Consider the following 21,465-nt stretch of genomic DNA (forward strand, 5'->3'; position numbering starts at 1 on the left):
TTGGGTCTTCGTTTCTGTGCGAGGGCTTTCTCTAGTGGCGGCAAGCGGGGGCCACTCTTCATCGCGGTGCGCGGGCCTCTCACTATCGCGGCCTCTCTTGTTGCGGAGCACAGGCTCCAGACGCGCAGGCTCAGTAGTTGTGGCTCACGGGCCCAGCTGCTCCGCGGCATGTGGGATCTTCCCAGACCAGGGCTCGAACCCGTGTCCCCTGCATTGGCAGGCGGATTCTCAACCACTGCACCACCAGGGAAGCCCCTATTCACATTCTTAATGATTAGATAGAGAGAAGGCAGAGAAGACAATCTAGGAGGGGAAACAGTATAAGCAAAGGCCCTGAGGCAGCCCCAAACGTGCATATGCAGGGAGCAGGGGCAAGGAAGGCCTGGTCTGGAAGGAGCAGAGGGCTCTGGAGGAGAAGGGGGGCTTAACGTGGGACAAGAGGAGGGCCCTAGAAAGCACAGAAATTTGTTTTTTGTTTTTTTGGGGGGGGGTTTTATTGTTTTTTTTTACATCTTTGTTAGATTATAATTGCTTTACAATGTTGTGTTAGTTTCTGTTGTACAACAAAGTGAATCAGCTATGTGTATACCTATATCCCCTCCCTCTTGGGCTGCCCTCCCACCCTCCCCATTCCACCCCTCTAGGTCGTCACAAAGCTGATCTCCCTGTGCTATGCAGCATAGAAAGTACAGAGCTTGGAGTATGAGACAGAGGGCCTTACTTCACTCTGAGGGCAGAGAAGGCCCACTTGTTGACTACTAGGCAGCCCACGCCCACAAGGTAAAGCCTGTGACCAAGGGACACTTTGGCGACTCTCTGCCACTCATTAATTTTTTGACACAGGCAGATCAGTTTTCAAAAATTAAACATTGGGGAGCTTCCCTGGTGGCGCAGTGGTTAAGAATCCGCCTGCCAATGCAGGGGACACGGGTTCAAGCCCTGGTACAGGAAGATCCCACATGCTGAGGAGCAACGAAGCCCGTGCGCCACAAGTACTGAGCCTGCGCTCTAGAGCCCACGAGCCACAACTACTGAGCCTGCGCGCCACAGCTACTGAAGCCCACACGCCTAGAGCCTGCTCTCCGCAGTAAGAGAAGCCACCGCGATGAGAAGCCCGCGCACCGCAGCCAAGAGTAGCCCCCGCTCGCCGCAACTAGAGAAAGCCCGCGCATAGCAATGAAGACCCAACACGGCCAAAAATAAATAAATAAAATAAATAAAATTTTTTAAAAAATTAAACACTGGGGAGCCACACGGAACAAGTCTGCAACCAGCTCCACCAGTGGAGATCCCCTCATAGATGGGCTTCCCAGACCAAGGGAGAGCATGGAAGAAGTGACCATATCCTGTCTCTTTGGGACTCTTTCCTGATTTGCACTCATCCCAGCTTGCTTGGACCTGGGCATGCTGTCCCTGCCGCCATCCCCCGCCTGACATTTGGGAATCCCAGTCCCCACCCCGGGGCCCAGCTCTGACCTGATGTTCTCATTGGGCACCTTCCCGTATCTCTTGATGGCCGAACACTCGTTCTTGTGGTTCAGCCAAGCATCCTTCTGGCAGGTGCGGTCACAGTAATGGGCAAACTTGCACTGCCCGCAGCGATGGAGCTTCTCCTGCCTCTTGAAGCAGGTGTGGCACACAACATTCACAAGGCTGGAAATGGAGGGAGAAAACCTGGGATTGGGGGACACCACACTGGCTTTTGGGAGACTGGGGTTCGGGTACTGGCTGTCCTTGTCTTTCTAAGCTTCAGATTCTCACTTTTCAAAATGAGGAGCTTGGATTTCCAAAGATCCCCTCTAGCTGTAACTATGCTTTTGGCAGATATTTTTCAGTGGAACCAATGTAGGGAATTTTATTGCGCTCTTCATATAAGCCCTTCAATTTAACTCAGCAAGAGGTCGTAGATTTACAACCTTTATGTGTTAGGCAACCGGAATACCACAAGTTGCTGGATGAACACTTGAACTTGGGATCTCCATGAAGCACGAGCACCACTACAATGGTGGGGGGGGGGGGGGCACAGGGTATTCCTGGATCACAACGGAGGAGATCCTGGAGGAACCAAGGAAGTCTTCTAAGCCAAGGCAGTGGGTGGAAATTCCTCACAGTCATCTTGCCAAAAGTCACACGTCATTGGCACCGTGGCCCAGGAGAGGGCATACTGTGTGACATATTCTTCTCATTGTTGAAATGAAATGTCCCTTTCCCCAAAGAATAAAAATATCGTAACTACTTACAATATGATGGGACATGAAACATGACCTGTTTTACACAAAATGAAGTCTACACGTTATGATGTATGTCATAGCTCTGCGTGTTTTGCAGGAGTAAGATTAACAAGGTTACTGATGTCACAGATGTTATCTGATGTATTCTCCTGGCTCAGAGAGAGAGTGGAAGTGATGGGTGGCCAACTCCACAAACTGCTGTGTCCTCATCTGCTGTGAGGTGTGATGCTAGTAATTTGTTACTAGTCATGAAGTACTCAAGGGCATGAAAGGTCAGTGCTTATTTATAAGTTAGGGTAGATTCAAGGTTATTCCCATAATAATGTCTTCCTCACTCCCTTGCATTCCCTTAAGTTTTCCCAACGAGAGAGGAAGAGAATTATGCTGGCATACTTACAGTTGCACAGAATCCGCAGCGCATCATAACTATGCCACTACTGCTACTTTGACCAGGAGAAGGCTGGGGACAGAGCCCCAAGATGCTACAATATAGACCTCACCCCAGACTGGGTGATGGAGAGCCCTTTACAATCATGCATATAATCCCTTAGCAGGCCTTGACTCAATGCAACTATCAGTTCAATAATATCTCACCTTCATATTGTCTCATGAGAGTCTTTACAATCACTTTGCTATAATAAACGTTTAATTACCTTTCATGAAAAGAAAACGTGATCAATCTGAAATGATTTTTCTCCTAGTGAACACATAGTGGGTTCCAAATGTTAACCACCAAATTATTTTCTACAGGCTCACACACCTGTTTAAATCTCATTCCACAATTTTTCTAGGACTTAGAGTCAATTTTTAGAAGCTGGTGAAATCCAGGAAGTATTGTGAGCTATCTCCTAATTTAGATCTCCTTGAGATGAGGCTGACCTTTCTCTCCATCACCCCACCTGCCATTAAGGCTTAGCCACGAGGCTGGAACTAGGAAGAAGGAAGAGGGTGGGTCTGATGCAGAGAAGGGTTCCTCAAATTTTAGTGCACGTGCACATCATCAGAGATCATGTGGTTCTAATTCAGCAGGTCTGGGGTGGGGCCTGAGATTCTGCATTTCTAACAAGCTCCCAGGTGATACTGATGTTGCAACTTTAAGTAGCACGAATGTAGATATGAGAGAAAACCTAAATTCTACCCTTTCTTGGGGGGCGGGAGGGGAGCGGTATGTATGGAAGTGTCAGGTAAGCTGGAAGGGGAAGTTTAAAAAAAAAAAAAGCTTGTTTTTTTGGTCTCCACCTCTTTTTGTTGGTGGTGGGATGGGTATTACAGAAAGTCAGACCTGGAGTAGGTCAGAGTTGAGTTCATCACCTGATTCCAGTATCTACTGACTGTGTGACCTCAGGCAAGTACCCTAACCTCTCTGAGTCTTCATTTCCTTATGTGAAAATGAGAATAGCAACACTTAGATCTTGATACTTTTTAAAAAATATTTTTTAAAATTATTTATTTATTTTTGGCTGCGTTGGGTCTTCATCGCTGCACCCGGGCTTTCTCTCGTTGCGGTGAGCGGGGGCTACTCTTTGTTGCGGTGTGTGGGCTTCTCGCTGCGGTGGCTTCTCTTGTTGCAGAGCACGGGCTCTAAGCACGTGGGCTTCAGTAGTTGTGGCTCGCGGGCTCAGTAGTTGTGGCTCACGGGCTTAGTTGCTCTGCCGCATGTGGGATCTTCCCGGACCAGGGATCGAACCCGCGTCCCCTGCACTAGCCAGCGGACTCTTAACCACTACACCACCAGGGAAGTCCCACTATTACTTTTTAATGAAACGTACTTGGTATCTTAAAAAACTCAAGCAAGAAGAAAAAATTACAAAGAAGTTCCAAAATTCTCCCACTCTCAGAGTGATTTGAGGATTAAATCAAACAACGTGTAAAGTAGCAGCTAAGAGCCTGGCACAGAACGAGTCCTCAGTAGGTGTCAGAGGTTGGGCCAGGTGATCTCTGAGCACCTCCTCTCCCCCAGCACCCACTAATTCCCAGGCAGCCGCCAAAGAAGAGGACCTCCCAACTGGAAGAGAACCTATAGGTAGGGGGCCAAGGGTACTTCCGTGGTAGAAATACCACCCCTTCCTTACTTCCCCGCCATGAGAGCATCTAAAAGACGCGATGCCTTAGAGGGCAAGTGACAAGTGAAATAAGACAGAGAAAGGCAAATACTATATGATATCACTTATGTGTGGAATCTAAAAAAACACAACCAACTCGTGAATATAATAAAAAGGAAGCAGATTCACAGATATAGAGGACAAACTAGTGGTTGCCAATGTGGAGAGGGAAGGGGGCAGGGGCAATATAAGGGTGGGGGAGTAAGAGATACAAGTTATTAGGTATAAAATAAGCTACAAGGATATATTGTACAACCCAGGGAATAGAGCCAATATTTTATCATAACTAAAAATGGAGTATAAACTTAAAAAATTGTGACTCATTATATTGTACACCTGTAACTTATATAATATCATACATCAACTATACCTCAATTAAATAAAGTTCTAAGACCACTTTTTAATTTATTTATTTTATCGAAGTATAGTTGATTTACAACGTTTCACGTATACAGCAAAGTGATTCAGTTATACATACATATATATAATATATATTCTTTTTCAGATTCCTTACCATTATAGGTTATTACAAGATATTGAATGTAGTTCCCTGTGCTATATAGTAGGTCCTTGTTGTTCATCTGTTTTATATATAGTAGTGTGTGTCTGTTAATCCTAAATTCCCAATTTATCCCTCCCTCACTTAAAACCACTTTTTAGATTACAGGAGAAAGAGTGCTTCTTCCAGCCAGCTTAGCTGGTGATCTTCACCAAGCCTCATTTCTCCTACTTAGTCTCATTTTTCCAGTCCCCATAAGAGTCTCATTCACACAATGCTTTGCAATTGAAAGAGATGTTTTTTGTAGCAATTCTCTTGTGTTAAACCTTCACAGCAACCCTTTAGAGTACAGGTCATCACTATCCTCACAGGGATATTATTCTCATAGGGGTCCCTGATGGCTGACACTGCTCCCAGCACAGAAGGCAGAGGAAGCCACCAAGCCTACCTGCTTTGCCTGCAGCCCTGAGTGTGCCCTGCCCCAGCCAGCGGGTCCCCGCTCACTTTTTGCTCTGCAGCCCTGGGCTATGTCATCTGTCAGAGTCAAGTGGGATGGAAAGGCAGCTGCTGCTCAGCTCCTTGTATGGAAATAACCAGTTACTGGACAGATAAATGCAAATAGAAGGTGCCTGCAAGGTGGATGAGTCCTCCAAGAACACAACCAGAGAGAACTGGACCAGCAGTGCTGGCTTCCTGGGCTGCTTAAAAACTCTCATCCTGCAAGGTGGTCTCCCCTCAAAAATCGAGGTGGAGGGCACATGTCTTAAAGAACATCACATCCCTCAAGTACCCAGAGAACTTTACAATATTTAAAATTCCGTGTTTCTTCCTTGTTCCTTCCCCTCTTTCTTCTTTCACAAGTATTTATTGGGCATCATTTGCGACAATGTGGATGGACCTAGAGGGTGTTATGCTTAGTGAAGTAAGTCAGAGAGAGAAAGACAAATACTGTTTGTTATCACTTATATGTGGAATCTAAAAAATAAAATAGATGGGGGCTTCCCTGGTGGTGCAGTGGTTGAGAGTCCGCCTGCCAATGCGGGGGACACGGGTTCGAGCCCTGGTCTGGGAGGATCCCACATGCCGCGGAGCAACTAGGCCCGTGAGCCACAACTACTGAGCCTGCGCGTCTGGAGCCTGTGCTCCGCAACAAGAGAGGCCGCGATAGTGAGAGGCCCGCGCACCGCAATGAAGAGTGACCCCCGCTTGCCACAACTAGAGAAAGCCCTCGCACAGAAACGAAGACCCAACACAGCCAAAAATAAATAAATAAATAAATAAATAAATTTATAAAAATAAATAAATAAAAAATAAAATAAAATAAAATAAAATAAAATAGATGGATGAGTATAACAATACAGAAACAGATTCACAGATATAGAGAACAAGCTAGTGGTTACCAGTGGGGAGAGGGAAAGTAGGAGGGGCAGGATAGGGGTATGGGATTAAGAGGTACAAACTACTATGCATAAAATAAATAAGCTATAAAGAAATAAGCCATAAGGGTACAATACAGGGAAATATAAATTATTTTGTAATAACTTTAAATGGAGTATAATCTATAAAAATATTGAATCAATATGTTGTACACCTGAAACTAATATAGTAAATCAACTATACTTCAATTTTTTTAATTTTTGTTTTTATTTATATTCTTTTTTAACTATACTTCAATTTTAAAAAGTAAGTTAAAAAATTTTAAGTGTATTAAAAAATATTTATTGAGCTTCTATTATGTACTGTACATTGAGCTAGGTGACAGAGGGCCTTAAAGATAAAGAAGATACAAACTTTGCCTTCAAGCAGTCCCAAGGCTGGGCTGGGGCATAAACACATATAAGCAAGGTGAGGCATGCCATCCAGGAGTGCTGGGAACCTGCTGCAGGGTTCAAGGTGAGGGAGGCAGGAATCTGGGAAGGTGATCACCGAGAAGGGGGGGAGGCACTGTTCTGACCCTCTAAAGATGAGTTGAGTTGTACTCAGAAGGTCAAGTTCTTCCACCATGGAGAGGCGCTGGCACAAATCAAAGGCTTCCATGGTGGGAGGAGTCGGGGCAGACACATATAGGAGAGAGGAAGAGCTGTTTGACCAGATCATAGGATGCACCGTATGGGGAAAAGATGTTGGAAAAATGACCGGACTGTGAGGGACCTGGAATGCAACTCGCAGTAGCAAGTCCTTATTCTGCAGCAGAGGGGAGCCACTGGAGGCTTCTGCAGAGAGGAGAAACACGGCCAGAGTTGGTACACTCACTTGCTTTTCCCTATGGCATCTATCTAATGTCCTTTTTAAATGGCCCACGTCAACACTTAAGGGGCATCACTGGATTCACATTTGCATGATTATTTACCTTAGCAGAAGAAGTTAGGTGGTACTGCATCCCTAGGTCAGACCTAGGGATTACCTATTTATTTTCAACATCTCTTTCATTAAAATAGCAATTCTCAAGGTTTTCTCTGCCCCGACTCCCAGGACAGGGCTCACACGCCCCACTCAGACCCGGATGCACCTCCCACACTCTACCTGAGACCAAACCCCTCTTCCCAGGCTCAGAACACATCTTCAGAGACAAATGAGTGAAGGTGACATTGTTACGGGGACAACATGGCATTTGACCTAATCTATGCTTAAAAGGCTATTATCCCCAAACTTCTGCATTTAAGGATTAGTTAACAAAATTTAGCAACACGGCTCACAACGGGTCATATGACATTTCAACACGTCTGACCTGCACAGCTAAATTAAAGCACCAAATTAAAAGCATATTTCTAAATCTACTGTGGTTATCCTTAAAATCAAGTGCCAATGTTTAAGTCTGTAACCTGAATACTTTCACAGTTACTCATTTTCTGAACTATCTGTTCAGGAATTTCTCTAATCCCTTTATTAAATTATTTCCATTTATAGCATCATTTATCCCTCACCACCTACCCACCAGCTGTTACCAGATTAAAGGCTACACTTCTGTTTGTGCATATGCCATGGTTAATTCTGGTGTTCCCATGGGCCCACATAGAATTACATGGGCTGAAAGCCCAACTCTCTCCACGGGACCCGAAGAAGCTCATAGTTGGTTTGATTTTCAAAAAAGCCCAGCTGACAGTAATTTTTTTAAAAATACCTTTCTTTTTCTCATGTTCTCATCTTTATTTTTCCCTACTCGGATAGATAGATAGATAGATAGATAGATATTCGCATATTCTCTTGGGCACTTTCAACTCTTTAAACAGAATCATTTAGGAGCTGGTCAAGAACTTAAAAAAAAAAATCCACTATCCTTGCCACTTCTTAACATCTTTTGTGATAAATTGGATTAATAGGAAATTCATATTATTGGTTGTGGTAGGCTGAAAAATAGCCCCCCAAAAATGGCAATGTCCTAATCCTGGAAACTGTGAATTACCTTACATGGCAAAAGGGACTTTGCAGATATAATTAAGACTAAGGAACTTGAGATGGGGAGATAATCCTGAATCATCTGGGTGGCCTAACGTAATCACACGGGTCCTAATAAGAAGGAGGCAGGAGATCAGAGGAGGAGAAGATGCTACGTAGCTGCTTTGAAGATAAAACCCAGGGGTGCAGGCATTCTGTAGAAGCTAGAAAAGTCTAGGAAACGTAGTCCTGTGGACCCATTTCAGATCTCTGACCTCCAGAATTGTACAATAATAAGTTTGTGTTGTTTAAGCCACTAAATTTGTAGTAATTTTTACACCAACAGTAGGAAACTAATACATTGGTTTGTTATTATAAGCACTTTTTTCCCTGTATAATCACATATATATTTCTATTTCTTACCTATGAGTTTTTGGATCTAACCATTCTCAAGCCCCAGAACCAGATGTTTATTCTTCTGAAATTTATGGGTGTGTATTCTTTCTTTTATTAAGGCTAAATAATATTAATTGGACTGACAAGAACAAAAGAAAATTAATTAGGCAGTGCTGGGCCCAGTTGTGTGTCAGGGGATGGGGGGCAGTGAGAAATGATGACGGACAAGATCCTGGGAGATTCATACCTGCCCTATGACTCACTCCTGTGACCTGGGGAAAGCTTCACTAAGCCTCAGTTTCCTCATCTGTAAGAGAGGATCGTATGAATTCAATGGGTCTCGACCTTCTTCTGGGTTGAGGATCATTTTGTAAGAGATAACTTTCTCCCCAGAAATAAAAAGCATGCATGCACATCCACATAAACTTTGATCCCCCAATTATAGGTGTTTCCTTAGCTAAGGATCCGTGGACTCAGGTTAGGGACCAGTAGGCTAGATATACTCTAAATTCAAGACATCTGGGACTGTTCAAAAAAGAATAATCAAATAGTATTTTTGGCTTCTAGAGATGCCCACAAGCACATTTCCTATGCCATATCTTGTATTTGATGCTAAAATAAAATAATAATCAGAACAAGCTTTATTCCTATATTAGCTTAGCACCCTTCTCTTCCTGCACTGGAGTCCTTTGCATGTACTGAAGAAATGGTGCAACCCAGAAATCTCAGGCTGGAAGAGATCCTCAGGCTCATATGACTCAATTCCCCTCTATGGCCCGACTCTTCGTGTACATCATCTCTGCCAGGTTGTCACCAGGAAATATACAACCTTGGAAATAGCCCTTTCCATCTCCAGAGTGTGCCAACAGCCCTGTTCTACCTATCAGGCAATAGAAGCTCAGTGTCAAAGGCCTAAAAGCTTGCAGGTACCCCAGGAAAAGGATTGGGACTGATAACAAATTTTAACAGTTCCAAATTTTTTTAAAACAAAAACAAAAATGCAAACTGGAATTTAATAACAGTTTCAAAAGCAGCGTTATAAAAGTCCATTCAGAAGTGGTAAGCAAAACTACACTTTGACATGTTGTGAGTTGGTGTCTCTAAAGGTAAGGATATCTAAGACCTTCTTAAATAGCTTGAGCTCTGGCTAGGACTTTTTATCTCTCGCATTTTGACCTGAAATATGACTCTGTATCTTCTGCTCAAGGTGCCCATTTCTTACTCTTCTGTCAATTAAAAAAGAAAAAGTTCAGAACCCTCTTTCTTGCAAATGACAGTTTGTTATTGGTAGATGGCTATTAGAAGTTTTTCAATGTTACTGTAAAACATGCTTCAAATTCATGCCCCTGGTGAATTCTTTGGAATCTATTCCAGGTTGACCATGTATCTTTTGGTTGTGGGTATTGTTTGAAGGTGATGGTGATGATATGATTTTATTCATATTGTAATAAATTGTGCCCCATGGACCTTAGTCTGTGGGTCAACTGGGTTAACCAACTGATTGATTTTACAGTTTGGAAAAGATGGAGGTTGTACTTCAGAGGGTTGGAAGGGTCCTTCCAAGACCAAGCAGAGAAAAGATAAGGATCCAATCTCCTTGCTGAGGCCTGAGTCACACTTAAGACTAAAACCATTTATCTTCTCATTCCATTTGATGTGAAATGAACTAAATAAGCTAAAAAAGGAAAATGAATGATGCAATGACAATAAGTAACTAGAATAAAAGTAAAGTAAAAGAAGAAAAAGAAACTTAAAGCTTAGACATCATTTTAAAAGATACATGTAAAATGAGAAAAATGGATAGTTTTAAATATAAAAGACATGAAAAATTAAAGAAAGTCAAAACTAATTGAGAGCTATAAAAGAATTGAAATCCAATGAGCTGGGGACTTCCCTGGTGGTGCAGTGGCTAAGATTGCACACTCTCAATGCAGGGGGCCTGGGATCAATCCCTGGTCAGGGAACTAGATCCCACATGACACAACTAAGAGTTTGAATGTCGCAACTAAAGACACCGCCTGCCGCTACTAAGACCCAGTGCTGCCAAACAAATAAATAAATATTAAAAAAAAAAAAAGAAATCCAATGAGCTAAGAAACCAAAATGATGCAAAAGAATTCAGAAAATTTAGAAGTCTTGAACATTAAGAAGTAATAAACAAATGAGCTACACATAATTTTAAAATGAGGGCATCAATATAAAATAGACAAATCACAAAAGAAGAAATGTAACGACCAATAAATTTTTTTTTTTTTCCACACTGTGCAGCTTACGGGATCTTAGTTCCCCAACCAGGGATTGAACCTGGGCCCCCAGGAGTGGAAACTCGGAGTCCTAACCACTGGGGCTCCAGGGAATTCCCCAATAAACATATTTTTAAGGCCCTTTCATCTCCCTAATAATAATAAAAAATTTCAAAACAAAATAATGCTAAAATAAGTTTTAAAGGTTAAGTTGGAAAATACAAAAGTAAAAGATAGCTTTCTGTGTTGGCCAGGGGTGAGAAGGGGAGGCAAATGTTCTACTGCTCATGGAGAAAACTGGTTTGATCCCCTTTGGTGGGGTGATTTGGAGATCTATATTAAGAGCCTTAAAAATGTCTTTTGAATCCAAAATATATATTTCTAGTTCATCTTTAATAAATAATTAGAGACATAAGGAAAGATCTACTAGGAAAAGTAAGAAACAACCTTGATATCGAAAATATAACACTTGTCAAATTGATGGACAACAGTCAACAAAAGGAATATTATACAGTCACTAAAAATGCTTTGGAAGGATAATCAAGGTTTGGAAAGTTGCTCACAATATATCGTGAAGTAAAGAAGACAAGTTGCACAATACTTCCACTTTCGTGTAAAGAAAAACTGTATATGTTAATTACATTGAATCTAAGATATCGTCAATTATTAAATGCGCTACTTTTTTTACCATTAAGAAACAACAGCATCAAAATGTTCCCAATAAAATCATAATGAGCCATAGATTGTAGGATACATCATGATTTCAGAGATGTTAAAATGAAACATGTATTCTAGAATTGATAAAATACTATATTGTGTCACATTCCTTTCATTGTAAAATAACCTCCCCCAAATATTTTAGTATCTTGAATTTAGGGAAGCATTTTATGATCAAGGTATACATTTAATACAGTGTTTCTCCCACCACCACGATCCACCTACAAATCTCTGGGATCGAGAAAATATTTTATATGTATCATATTTGCATAAAAGAATTGTAAGAAGCCAATTATACCTCAATTTTTAAAGAAAAAAAAAGTTGTAATGATATATACCAGAAGGTTAACAGTAGTTTTCTGTAAATGCTAAGGTTGCAGAGAATTTTTATTTTCTTACTTTGGTTTTCCTATATTTTCTAAAATAAGTTTTTAAAAAATCTATACAAGAGAGCATAATGAATTTCCAGATTAGCCCCGCCTCATGCAGAAATAAGCAGGATCACTCAGGCTAAGGAATCATGGAGCTCCTATTCTCTGTCCTCCCTAGAACTGGAAACCCTCAAAGTACAGAGCTAGAAGGGCAGAGAGAAACCTTGAACAGCTCCTTCACCACCCCTGGGGTCTCATCCATTTTGAAAGACCAAATCCATGAAAAACAACTCCTTGGTAAATCGACCTTACCCGCCTACTTCGCCTTCATCCCTTTCCAGCACCCAACCCAAAATACCTAAAAGGGATGGCAAATAGGCGTCCTTTTAAACACCAGTTTTGGTTGATTAGCAGTGGCTCCCTGGAGTACCCTGCTAGGAAGAACTCTGTGGCCAAGTTGGAGTTCAGGGGAAAGGAGTTGCCTGATTGATTAGCCATGTCTGCCAGGAATCATGGTAGCCCAAGTGCTACACATTTGCCAGGTCTGAAAGGATTATCTCTGTTTTATTCTTGCTCCTTTATGTTTAAGCAGATCAGCTGTTTTTCCAACAAGCAAAATTAAAGAGATCCTAACCAGACTAAGAACTATATTATAAAGGCCTGGATTGTTGCTCTTAATGCTAAGCCCAGTCGATTCTAGCAAAGAGGCAATTCAACTTGCAAGTCAGCGTGACACAGTGCAGCATTATATTTTAAAGCTGAATATCGCATATACTATGAACCAGTAATTCCACTCCTAGGATACTCACCTCATGTACCTGTTCACCAAAAGATACAAACAAAAATGTCCATAGCAACCACTTGCAGGAGAATGGAAAAATAAATTGTGGTACCTACACACACAGAGCTTATTCATTGTATTAGTAACACAAAACCATATGGATGAATAATAGAACTACATTCGAGTGAAAGAAGCAAGAGGCATAAAACCACATATAACATTATACCATGTTTTAAAAGATGATAAATAGGGACTTCCCTGGTGGCACAGTGGATAGGAATCCGCCTGCCAATGCAGGGGACACGGGTTCAGTCCCTGGTCAGGGAAGATCCCACATGCCGCGGAGCAACTAAACCCGTGCGCCATGACTACTGAGCCTGCGCTCTAGAGCCTGCAAGCCACAACTACTGAGCCCGCATGCAAACTACTGAAGCCTGCGTGCCTAGATCCCGTGCTCCGCAACAAGAGAAGCCACTCCAAGGAGAAGCCCGCGCACCGCAACGAAGAGTAGCCCCCGCTCGCCACAACTAGAGAAAGGCTGCACGCAGCAACGAAGACCCAACGCAGCCAAAAATCAATAAAATTAAATCTTAAAAAAAAAAAAGCTATATAGAAAAGATGAAAAATAAATTATAAAAACTAAAGTATATATTGTTTAGGACTATGTACATATGTGATAAAACTGTCATTCAAAAGGCAGGGGAATAAATAACACAAAATTCAGGATACTGCTGTAGTTACCTTTGCAACGAGTATGAGACAGGATAGGGAAAGATAGGAAAGATGCATGTATTAGAATGTTCTAGTTAAGTAGGATGGTGGTTTCACAGGGGTTCATTTGTTGTAATGTTTCATAACATACATATATACATACATGTACATGTCATGTATCGTTTGCAAGAAGAGATTTTCATTTAATGCAGTACTCAACTAAAGATAAAATCTTTCTTCATGTTTGTGTTTGGAGGGTAAGGCAGAAAGCCTGGCTTGCAATAACATGGATTAGAAGGTGCCTCTTTTATAGAGCGACTTTTGTGGGTCACCTGGTCCTACCTCTTCAGTCAGGTTTCTCCTCTACAGTGGCTGAGGCTCAACAGGAGCCCAAAATTGGAGTGAAGACAGGATGAGCAAAGCTTTCTTCTGATGCACCTCTGGGCTGTCTCAGGTGCACCCAAGCAGTTCCCTCATCTGTGCAGTGATGAGTTTGAGTATATCCCTTCTTTTAAAATTGTGAAACAGTAATTTGAATTTCTATATTTCTTTCTTTTTTATTGAAATATAGTTGATTAACAATGTTGTGTTAATTTCAGGTGTGCTGGGTAAATCACTTTTTAAAATAGTCTTTTAAATTGTTTTTAATCACTTTAAAGATTGCTTACTCCAATCATCCTAATTTTTATTACTGTTGTAACAATAATATAAGATTTTATTAGCATTTTATCCACAACATACACTAAAGTTTTTTATAGTTATTACTTCAAATGAATGATGAATTCTTTATAGTAAGAAAAACAGGTAAACAACCTAAATGTCCAGTTATAAAGGAGTGGTCAAAAAGCATGCAGCCGTTAAATACTATGTTTATGAAGAGAGTATAGTAACACAGAAGGTACTTAAATCATTAAATGAAAAGCCATGGTAGTTTATAAGATCCCAGCTAATAGTAAAAATGAAACCTATGTTTTAAAATAAGCTGGAAGGAAATAGACAACAATGTTAATGTTAGCTTCATGTGAAGATACATTTTTTTTCTTCCTAAGTTTTACTCTTGTAATGGAAGGAAAACCTGCTCAATTCCAAACGCTCTTGAAAACGAAACGTGATTGGCTATATTGGCTTTTAGGGAATTGGAGACACCCACAGAGGTGTTCCATAAAAGGTAAGGTGGCAACTCAGCAATAGTAACAAGATCATTGTTCAGAGTTCCTGTGTTTCTAGCTTTTTATGTCTGAATTCTGAATCCAACTGACTCCTCAACTGCCCCCTACACACACACACAAGTAAATAAAGACACACGCTCCTTGAAGAGGTATTACTGTCATCTCAGCCCCCCTAAATTCTTCAGCTGTAGCTAGCTGTATACTCTGTTCACTGCCTTTTCCCTGAAGGTCTTGGTAAGCTGGAAGAAATGAGAATTTGAATGCTACTCAAATTATCTCTGAAAAGCCGTGCCTAGTCTCAGGATGGTCATACAGTGAGCCAACCACAAAGCCTAGATTATCAGAGGCCGTCTTAATTCAGACCACTTCAACGTCAGGCAGGTCACCCAAGTTCTGGGGCTCAGAGAATACTGTCATAATTTTATCACAGTGCAGGGTTTTGTTTTGTTTTGTTAATAAAGAAAGATTTAGTACTACTTTAAAAGTTTAGTGGTCAAGTATGGACAGGATTGTGGGGAAATGGGGATGTAATTTAATAGAGCCACTTTGGAGATCCTATTAAAATGGAAAACAGCACACCCTATGGCACAGTGATTCCTCTTCTAGCCATTTATCCTAGAGAATAATCACACATGTATACAAGTGGACATGGTCAAGGATTTTGATCACAGAAATGTTTGTTTTTATGAAAAACTGGAAACCACCAAATGTCTCTCAATAGGGGAATAGATTTTCAAAAGTTCATATATTCATAGGGTAGAAAATCCACAGCAGTTAAAATCCACAGCAGTCCGTATAGCATATGTGTCAACATGGATAGATCCACATGTGGGCAGGAAAGACACAGATCTTTGAGGATTTAAAAGAAGTGGCTATAGACTTATAATTCCCATAAGGATATATATCAAAACATGTTGTTGAGTGAAAAGAGAAAGTTCCAGAATGACATCTGAAGTATGATACCATTGGGAGTTCTCTGATGGCCTAGTGGTTAACATTCCAGGCTTTCACTGCCATGGCCCGGGTTCAACCCCAGGTCGGGGACCTGAGGTCCCCCAAGCTACATGGCGCAGCCAGAAAAAGAAAAAAAAAAAGAAGTATGACACCATTTCTGTTAAAAAGAAAAAACAGACAAACTACAGCTATACTTCTTGATAAGTACGGATATACATAGGCAGGCAGGTACATAGATAGATAGATAGATAGATAGATAGATAGATATAGAGAGATATATGTAATAGTACAAGAACATTCTAGAAGGAAACACATTAAAATCATAACAAGGGTTACCTCTGAGGAAAGACAGAGGGGGCTGGGACATGGGGTGGGAAAGGTGAAAGGGGATTCCAGTTCATTGGAGATATTCTAGTTTTTAAAGGTAAGTGGATTCCAGAGTTACTTGTGTATTTACAATTACTTTTTTTAAAGTCTCAGCAATTACTTAATCCTCTAATATATTTATTACACCTCAGAAGCTAAAAACATGGAGCCTTCCATACGAGAACATTTCCTAGGGCAACACACCCACCTCTCCACTCCCTGTCCCTCCACCCTCTCCACACACGGCACTCCCACTCAGCCAAGTTCACTGGTGTTCTGAGAGCGTGCCCCAAAGCCTTTGCTCACCTTTGCAACCCTCCTGGGCACCAGAGCAAATCCCATTGGCCATGACTCTTGCAGAAACAGTCATGCCAGCAAACACTTAGCTGTCCGAGTGCCCTGCGTTATCAATGGTCACATGGATTGTATCCCTTTCCCTGCTGATTTTGAGAGCAAAGTATTCGAGAATGTGGCACCGGCCAAACCAATGGGAGAAAAGAAGGCAACAACCCACATTCCGTACCTGTCAAAGACCACTGCGGAATAAGCCCGCTCGGCAAAGATGATGTCAGCAGCCCAGAACTCCTTAGTGGCCTTCAGACCCCTGCCTTTGCCCTCAGAAGTGAAGACCTCCACGTTCTCCATTCCCTCTATTGTCATCTCAGAACCTTCGGGCAGCTCAGCAGATATTTAACACTGAGCCAAGTCCCTTGTCCTCGCTGCTATTTCAGCACCTTCAGCATCCCAACAGCAAGACTATAAATGGACAGGTACCTCCCCTTCCCTACCCCCTCTCAGCCACTGGGCCCTCACTCCCCCTCTGCCTCTTTTCCTGGAGACGGGGATGGGCCAGGCCAGAGGACGGTGACCTGGGAAGGGTCCCATTCACCGCCCAGCAAAGCTGACAAAGTAGAAAATGACCATGGGCTGGTGTGCTTCTCAAATTGGGCCTGAAAACTTTTGAAAAGTTCCTTTGCAAGGAGTAGTTAAGTCCTGGATTGCAGTCATGCTCAGCTGTATTTGGAATAGGCAGCACTTGGTCAGTAGGGTATTTTTAGCAGCCAGATGCCTCTGTCAATCCAAAGCAGACAGCTGAAATGGTCCAAGAGAAGAGGCGAGGTGATGTTTGCTGCTCTGGGACCCTTCAGCTGTCAGGCTTGGACTTTCTCAAGTGAGATGGGCGCCTTGTTTCCCTACTCCCTCCCCCACGGGTAGATTGTTGGCAGAAAGCAACAGATGCTAAACTGACCCCTTTGCCATGTATATAACAGTACTATTTAGGCTCCAAGGGACATCCCTCTTCTCCAGTATTACCTGGGGCTCCCACAACATCCCCACCTGGGGCATGGAGGTCTGAGCGTTCCCTGATGATGTATTACTCAGGCTGTATTATGAGAGGAGGTAGGCCTTGAACATGAAAACCCTCGTGTCTATCATTCTATCAAATCTCTCTTAAATGGGTGTCTGCTGCCAGAAAAATACCAATACCTTCTTCTTTCCCAGGAATGAGGACATTGGAAGGATTATTCTGAAATCTCTATTGAACTAAATGCTACTCATCTTGATCTCCAGGCAGCTCTCACTGATGTTGAAAAGAAAGACATTTGCAGATCTGGAGCTATGGCTTATCTTCAAGGTAATATTTTTAGTTTCAGGGATGCATCTGTTTACAGATTTCTGTGCTCCGGGTTTCTGTGAGTGTAGTCGTTTACAAGCACTGGCTTCTGAGTCAGATAGATCTGTGTTTGACTTCTGAGCCTACTAGGACAACTTTGAGATAGTACCTGTAAAACAAGAGTGATAATTTCTACCTCACTGGTAAACGAGATAATATATACAAAGGACATAGCACAGCACTTGGTACTTAGTACAGAACTTATTAAATTATAGCAAATTGATTTTATTTATTCTGTCACGTTATCTTCCCCAAACATCAAGATATGCTAGAAATTCTAATGTGTCTTTAACCAAATTGCATCTCCTGAAACTTCTTTGACTCTTGGAAACAGGAGCAGAATCCTCTGTCAGACCATGTATCCCAATTTTTAGGTCATAACACATAGCCCCTGGAACCAGAGAATAACTCAGTGACTTCTGATGTATCCGAAAGAGCAAAACACGTTAAGACCTTTAAAACGGGGTGCCCCCAAAAGTAAACATCACATGCTCTCAGGGAAAAAAAATGATTAAAAAGGAGTTCTGGGCTTCTCTGGTGGCGCCGTGGTTGAGAGTCTGCCTGCCAATGCAGGGGACACGGGTTCGAGCCCTGGTCTGGGAGGATCCCACATGCCGCGGAGCAACTAGGCCCGTGAGCCACAGCTACTGAGCCTGCGCGTCTGGAGCCTGTGCTCCGCAACAAGAGAGGCCGCGATAGTGAGAGGCCCGCGCACCGCGATGAAGAGTGGCCCCCACTTGCCGCAACTAGAGAAAGCCCTCGCACAGAAACGAAGACCCAACACAGCCATAAATAAATAAAATAAATATTAAAAAAAAAAAAAGGAGTTCTGGGCTTCCCTGGTGGCGCAGCAGTTAAGAACCCTCCTGCCAATGCAGGGGACACGGGTTCAAGCCCTGGTCCGGGAAGATCTCACATGCCATGGAGCAACTAAGCCCATGGGCCACAACTACTGAGCCCGCGGGCCTAGAGCCCGTGCTCCACAACAAGAGAAGCCACAGCAATGAGAAGCCCACGCACCACGACGAAGAGTAGCCCCTGCTCGCCACAACTAGAGAAAGCCCGCGCACGGCAACGAAGACCCAATGCAGCCAAAATAAATAAATAAATAAATTTATTTAAAAAAAAAAAAAAAAGGAGTTCTTCAGGTTAGTTTCAAATGAATGCCTGCATCCACATTGCCTGGCAACAGCCAGAGTCCACCCTTGGGAGCCAGCAGCTCAGCCTGGTAGGGATGGTGTTGTTCTTCTTCTAGACACTTATACCCCTGGAACAGGTTCAGCCCAAGCCAAGGTCAAGGAAGAAATCTACCTGCCCCAAGTCAGAAAGAGAGAGGGAGCATCAAACCCAGTGCTTTAGCTTCAACTGAGTCTCAACATTATCAGAACAACAAGAATTATATTATTAAAGTGTGGTAGACAGAATAATGGTTCCCCAAAGAGGTCCAGGTCCTACTCCCTAGACCTGTGAATATGTTACTTTACATAGCAAAAGGGACTTTGCAAATGTGATTAAACTAAGTATCTCGAGAGAGGGAGATTATCCCTGGATTGTCCAAGAGGACCCAATGGAATCACAGGAATCCTTATAAGAGGAGGTTAGGGGGGGTCAGAGTCAGGTGGAGATGTAACAGTGGAAGCAAGAGGGTCAGAGTCAGAGAGACAGTTGAAGATGCTATACTCTTGGCTTTGAAATTGGAGGAAGGGGCTATGAGCAGAGAAATGCTGGCACCCTCTAGAAACTAGAAAAGGCAGGGGTACAGCTGCTCTCCCAAGAGCCCTCAAAGGAAGCATGGCCCTGACGACACCTTGATTTAAGTCCAGTGAATCCCATTTCTGGCTTCTGACCAGCAAACTTTAAGATAGTAAATTTGTTATTTTATGCCACTAAGTAATTTGTTACAGCAGCAATAGGAAACTAACACATAAAGTATTATACTTAGTTTCTCATTATAGTGTTATATAAAATCCCTTTTGCTGATCTGAAATAAAATTCATACAGAATTTATCAGTTCTTAAACTTAAAAAACATAAATTACTAACTCATATAGTCTGAACGTTTGTGTCCCCCACCAAATTCATATGTAGAAATCCTTACCCCCAAAGGTGATGGTATTAATAGGTGGAACATTTGGGGGGTACTTAAATCATGAAGGTGGAACCCTCATGAATGAGATTACGTAGTGCCTTATAGAAGAGTCTCCAGAGAGATTCCCTAGGCCCTTCTCTTCTGCCATGTGAGGCCACAAGAAGAATCCTGTGACCTGGAAGGGAACCTTCAGCCAAACATGCTGCCACCCTGATCTAAGACTTCAAGCTTCCAGGAACATGAGAAATAAATTTCTGTTGTTTACAAACTACCCAGTCTTGCTATTTTGTTATTGCAGCTCAAATGGACTAAGACACTGGTCTAAACTAATAAGGGAGAAATAAAAATGAAAGTTAAATTATAATAAAACTATATATATTCATTGTAAATTAAATATGTCAATGTGCTCACAAGACACATGCTTGAGTACAACCACACTAGAAAACATGATAAAGTAGTCAGATGTTTGCACCTCTAAGTAGAATCACTATGATAGTGAGAGCAAAAGATGTAGATTGATTTGGGGAACACAAATACCACACAAGGCATTGTTGTCTGTGACATGATTTTCTGAAATGGTGAATGGCTCCTAGTCAAGTTCTGAATGAAAGAAAGTATAATCTTTCTTCAGTTAACAAGAAGTTGCATTCCTGGAAAATTTAGTGTAGAGTAAAACTTTACAAAAACTGCTCTAAGATTACATAAAACAGAATTCTAGACTCAGATAATTATAAACAAGATTTTGAAAGCAGCTCTTTTGCCCCTTTCCTGTTTGCCCATTTCTGTTCCCCTCTAACCTTGAAAGAACCTAATTATAGGAATGAGATCACTAGGCAATTTAACGTAACTCCTGACTTATGTTCTCCTGAATGCACACCATGCTTTGTCTAATCTGTTGATTCTTTTCCTAGATAAAAAGATATAAAAATGAAGAATTAAACAGTTAACAAATGACTATCTCTCTACCCCCAACAGCCCGCTTAAGCAATCCTGCAGGTAGATCACGCAGGCAACATCACATCTGAAGAAAGAGTCAGCCAGTCTACCTAATGGAGAATGATGCAGAACCCAACCTCCTGCCCCGATGATTCACTGAGATTCTTCCCCTTTTTCCCCTTTAAAAACTGTCACAGCTGAGCAGAATCTTTAAAGTTGGCCTCTGGACGTGAGTCCAGCTTCTCCCCAGATTGCCATCTTTTCTGATTAAAGTATCCTTCCTTTCTACTGACACTTGCCTCTCAAATTATTAGCTTTTACCAAACCTGAGTTTGGTAACAATTTTACATAAGTGAAATACACATCTGGATATTTGAAGTTGTATAGGATGGGCAGAGAAACTTTAACATACAGGGCTGTCCCTTGCTTCCCAGGACATCCAGCACCTCTGGCCAGGACCAGTGAGACAGGGGATGTCGGCTCTAGTTATCAGGCTGGTGATAGGGAAGGGAGCACAGGGCCCTGCTATATTACGTATCAACACAAATCCTATGTAAACGTTTTTTGCTCATCTGCCCCCCTCCAGTTCTTTTTTTCCCCCACTGGGATCCAAACCTTTCTTGCTGGCCCTAGCCCTGCCCACAATACGTGAGTAGCACCCCTCAATCATCGTGACAACCAAAAGTTACCCCCACGTTTCTCAGATGCCCCCTAACTAGCGGAACTGCCTCCATCAAGAATTGCTGGTCTTCGTCATCAGGAAAAGCACATCTAGAGTTTTGAAAGGCTTTCTTATTGCTCTACTGGGGCTGTTTAGCCAGAGAAGAAAAGATTCAGGAAGGACATGAGAC

The 21,465-nt window shown here is 42.2% G+C and overlaps 1 protein-coding gene and 1 long non-coding RNA gene across 3 annotated transcripts in view; one reads left to right on the top strand and one right to left on the bottom strand.

Annotated features, from left to right (window-relative positions):
• The window catches only part of SMYD1 (SET and MYND domain containing 1), a 42,621-nt gene extending 25,970 nt beyond the window's left edge, over positions 1–16,651 (bottom strand). The window contains exons 1-2 of one of the 2 annotated variants that reach the window (XM_059942552.1): positions 16,439–16,651; positions 1,477–1,653 (exon numbers count right to left, since the gene is read on the bottom strand). In XM_059942552.1, coding sequence (XP_059798535.1) covers positions 1,477–1,653; positions 16,439–16,575 — 314 coding nt within the window. In that variant the 5' untranslated portion in view covers positions 16,576–16,651. The remainder of the gene's footprint in view (positions 1–1,476; positions 1,654–16,438) is intronic. The other variant, XM_059942553.1, reaches the window with a different exon arrangement.
• Positions 16,652–17,191: 540 nt separating this feature from the next.
• LOC132377253 (uncharacterized) lies at positions 17,192–20,854 on the top strand. The gene is made up of 3 exons (XR_009506590.1): positions 17,192–17,316; positions 17,419–17,551; positions 20,654–20,854. It is a non-coding gene; the product is annotated as an uncharacterized LOC132377253 (long non-coding RNA).
• Positions 20,855–21,465: the final 611 nt, after the last annotated feature.

Source organism: Balaenoptera ricei, chromosome 13, assembly GCF_028023285.1.
Source record: "Balaenoptera ricei isolate mBalRic1 chromosome 13, mBalRic1.hap2, whole genome shotgun sequence".
Lineage (NCBI taxonomy): Eukaryota > Metazoa > Chordata > Mammalia > Artiodactyla > Balaenopteridae > Balaenoptera > Balaenoptera ricei.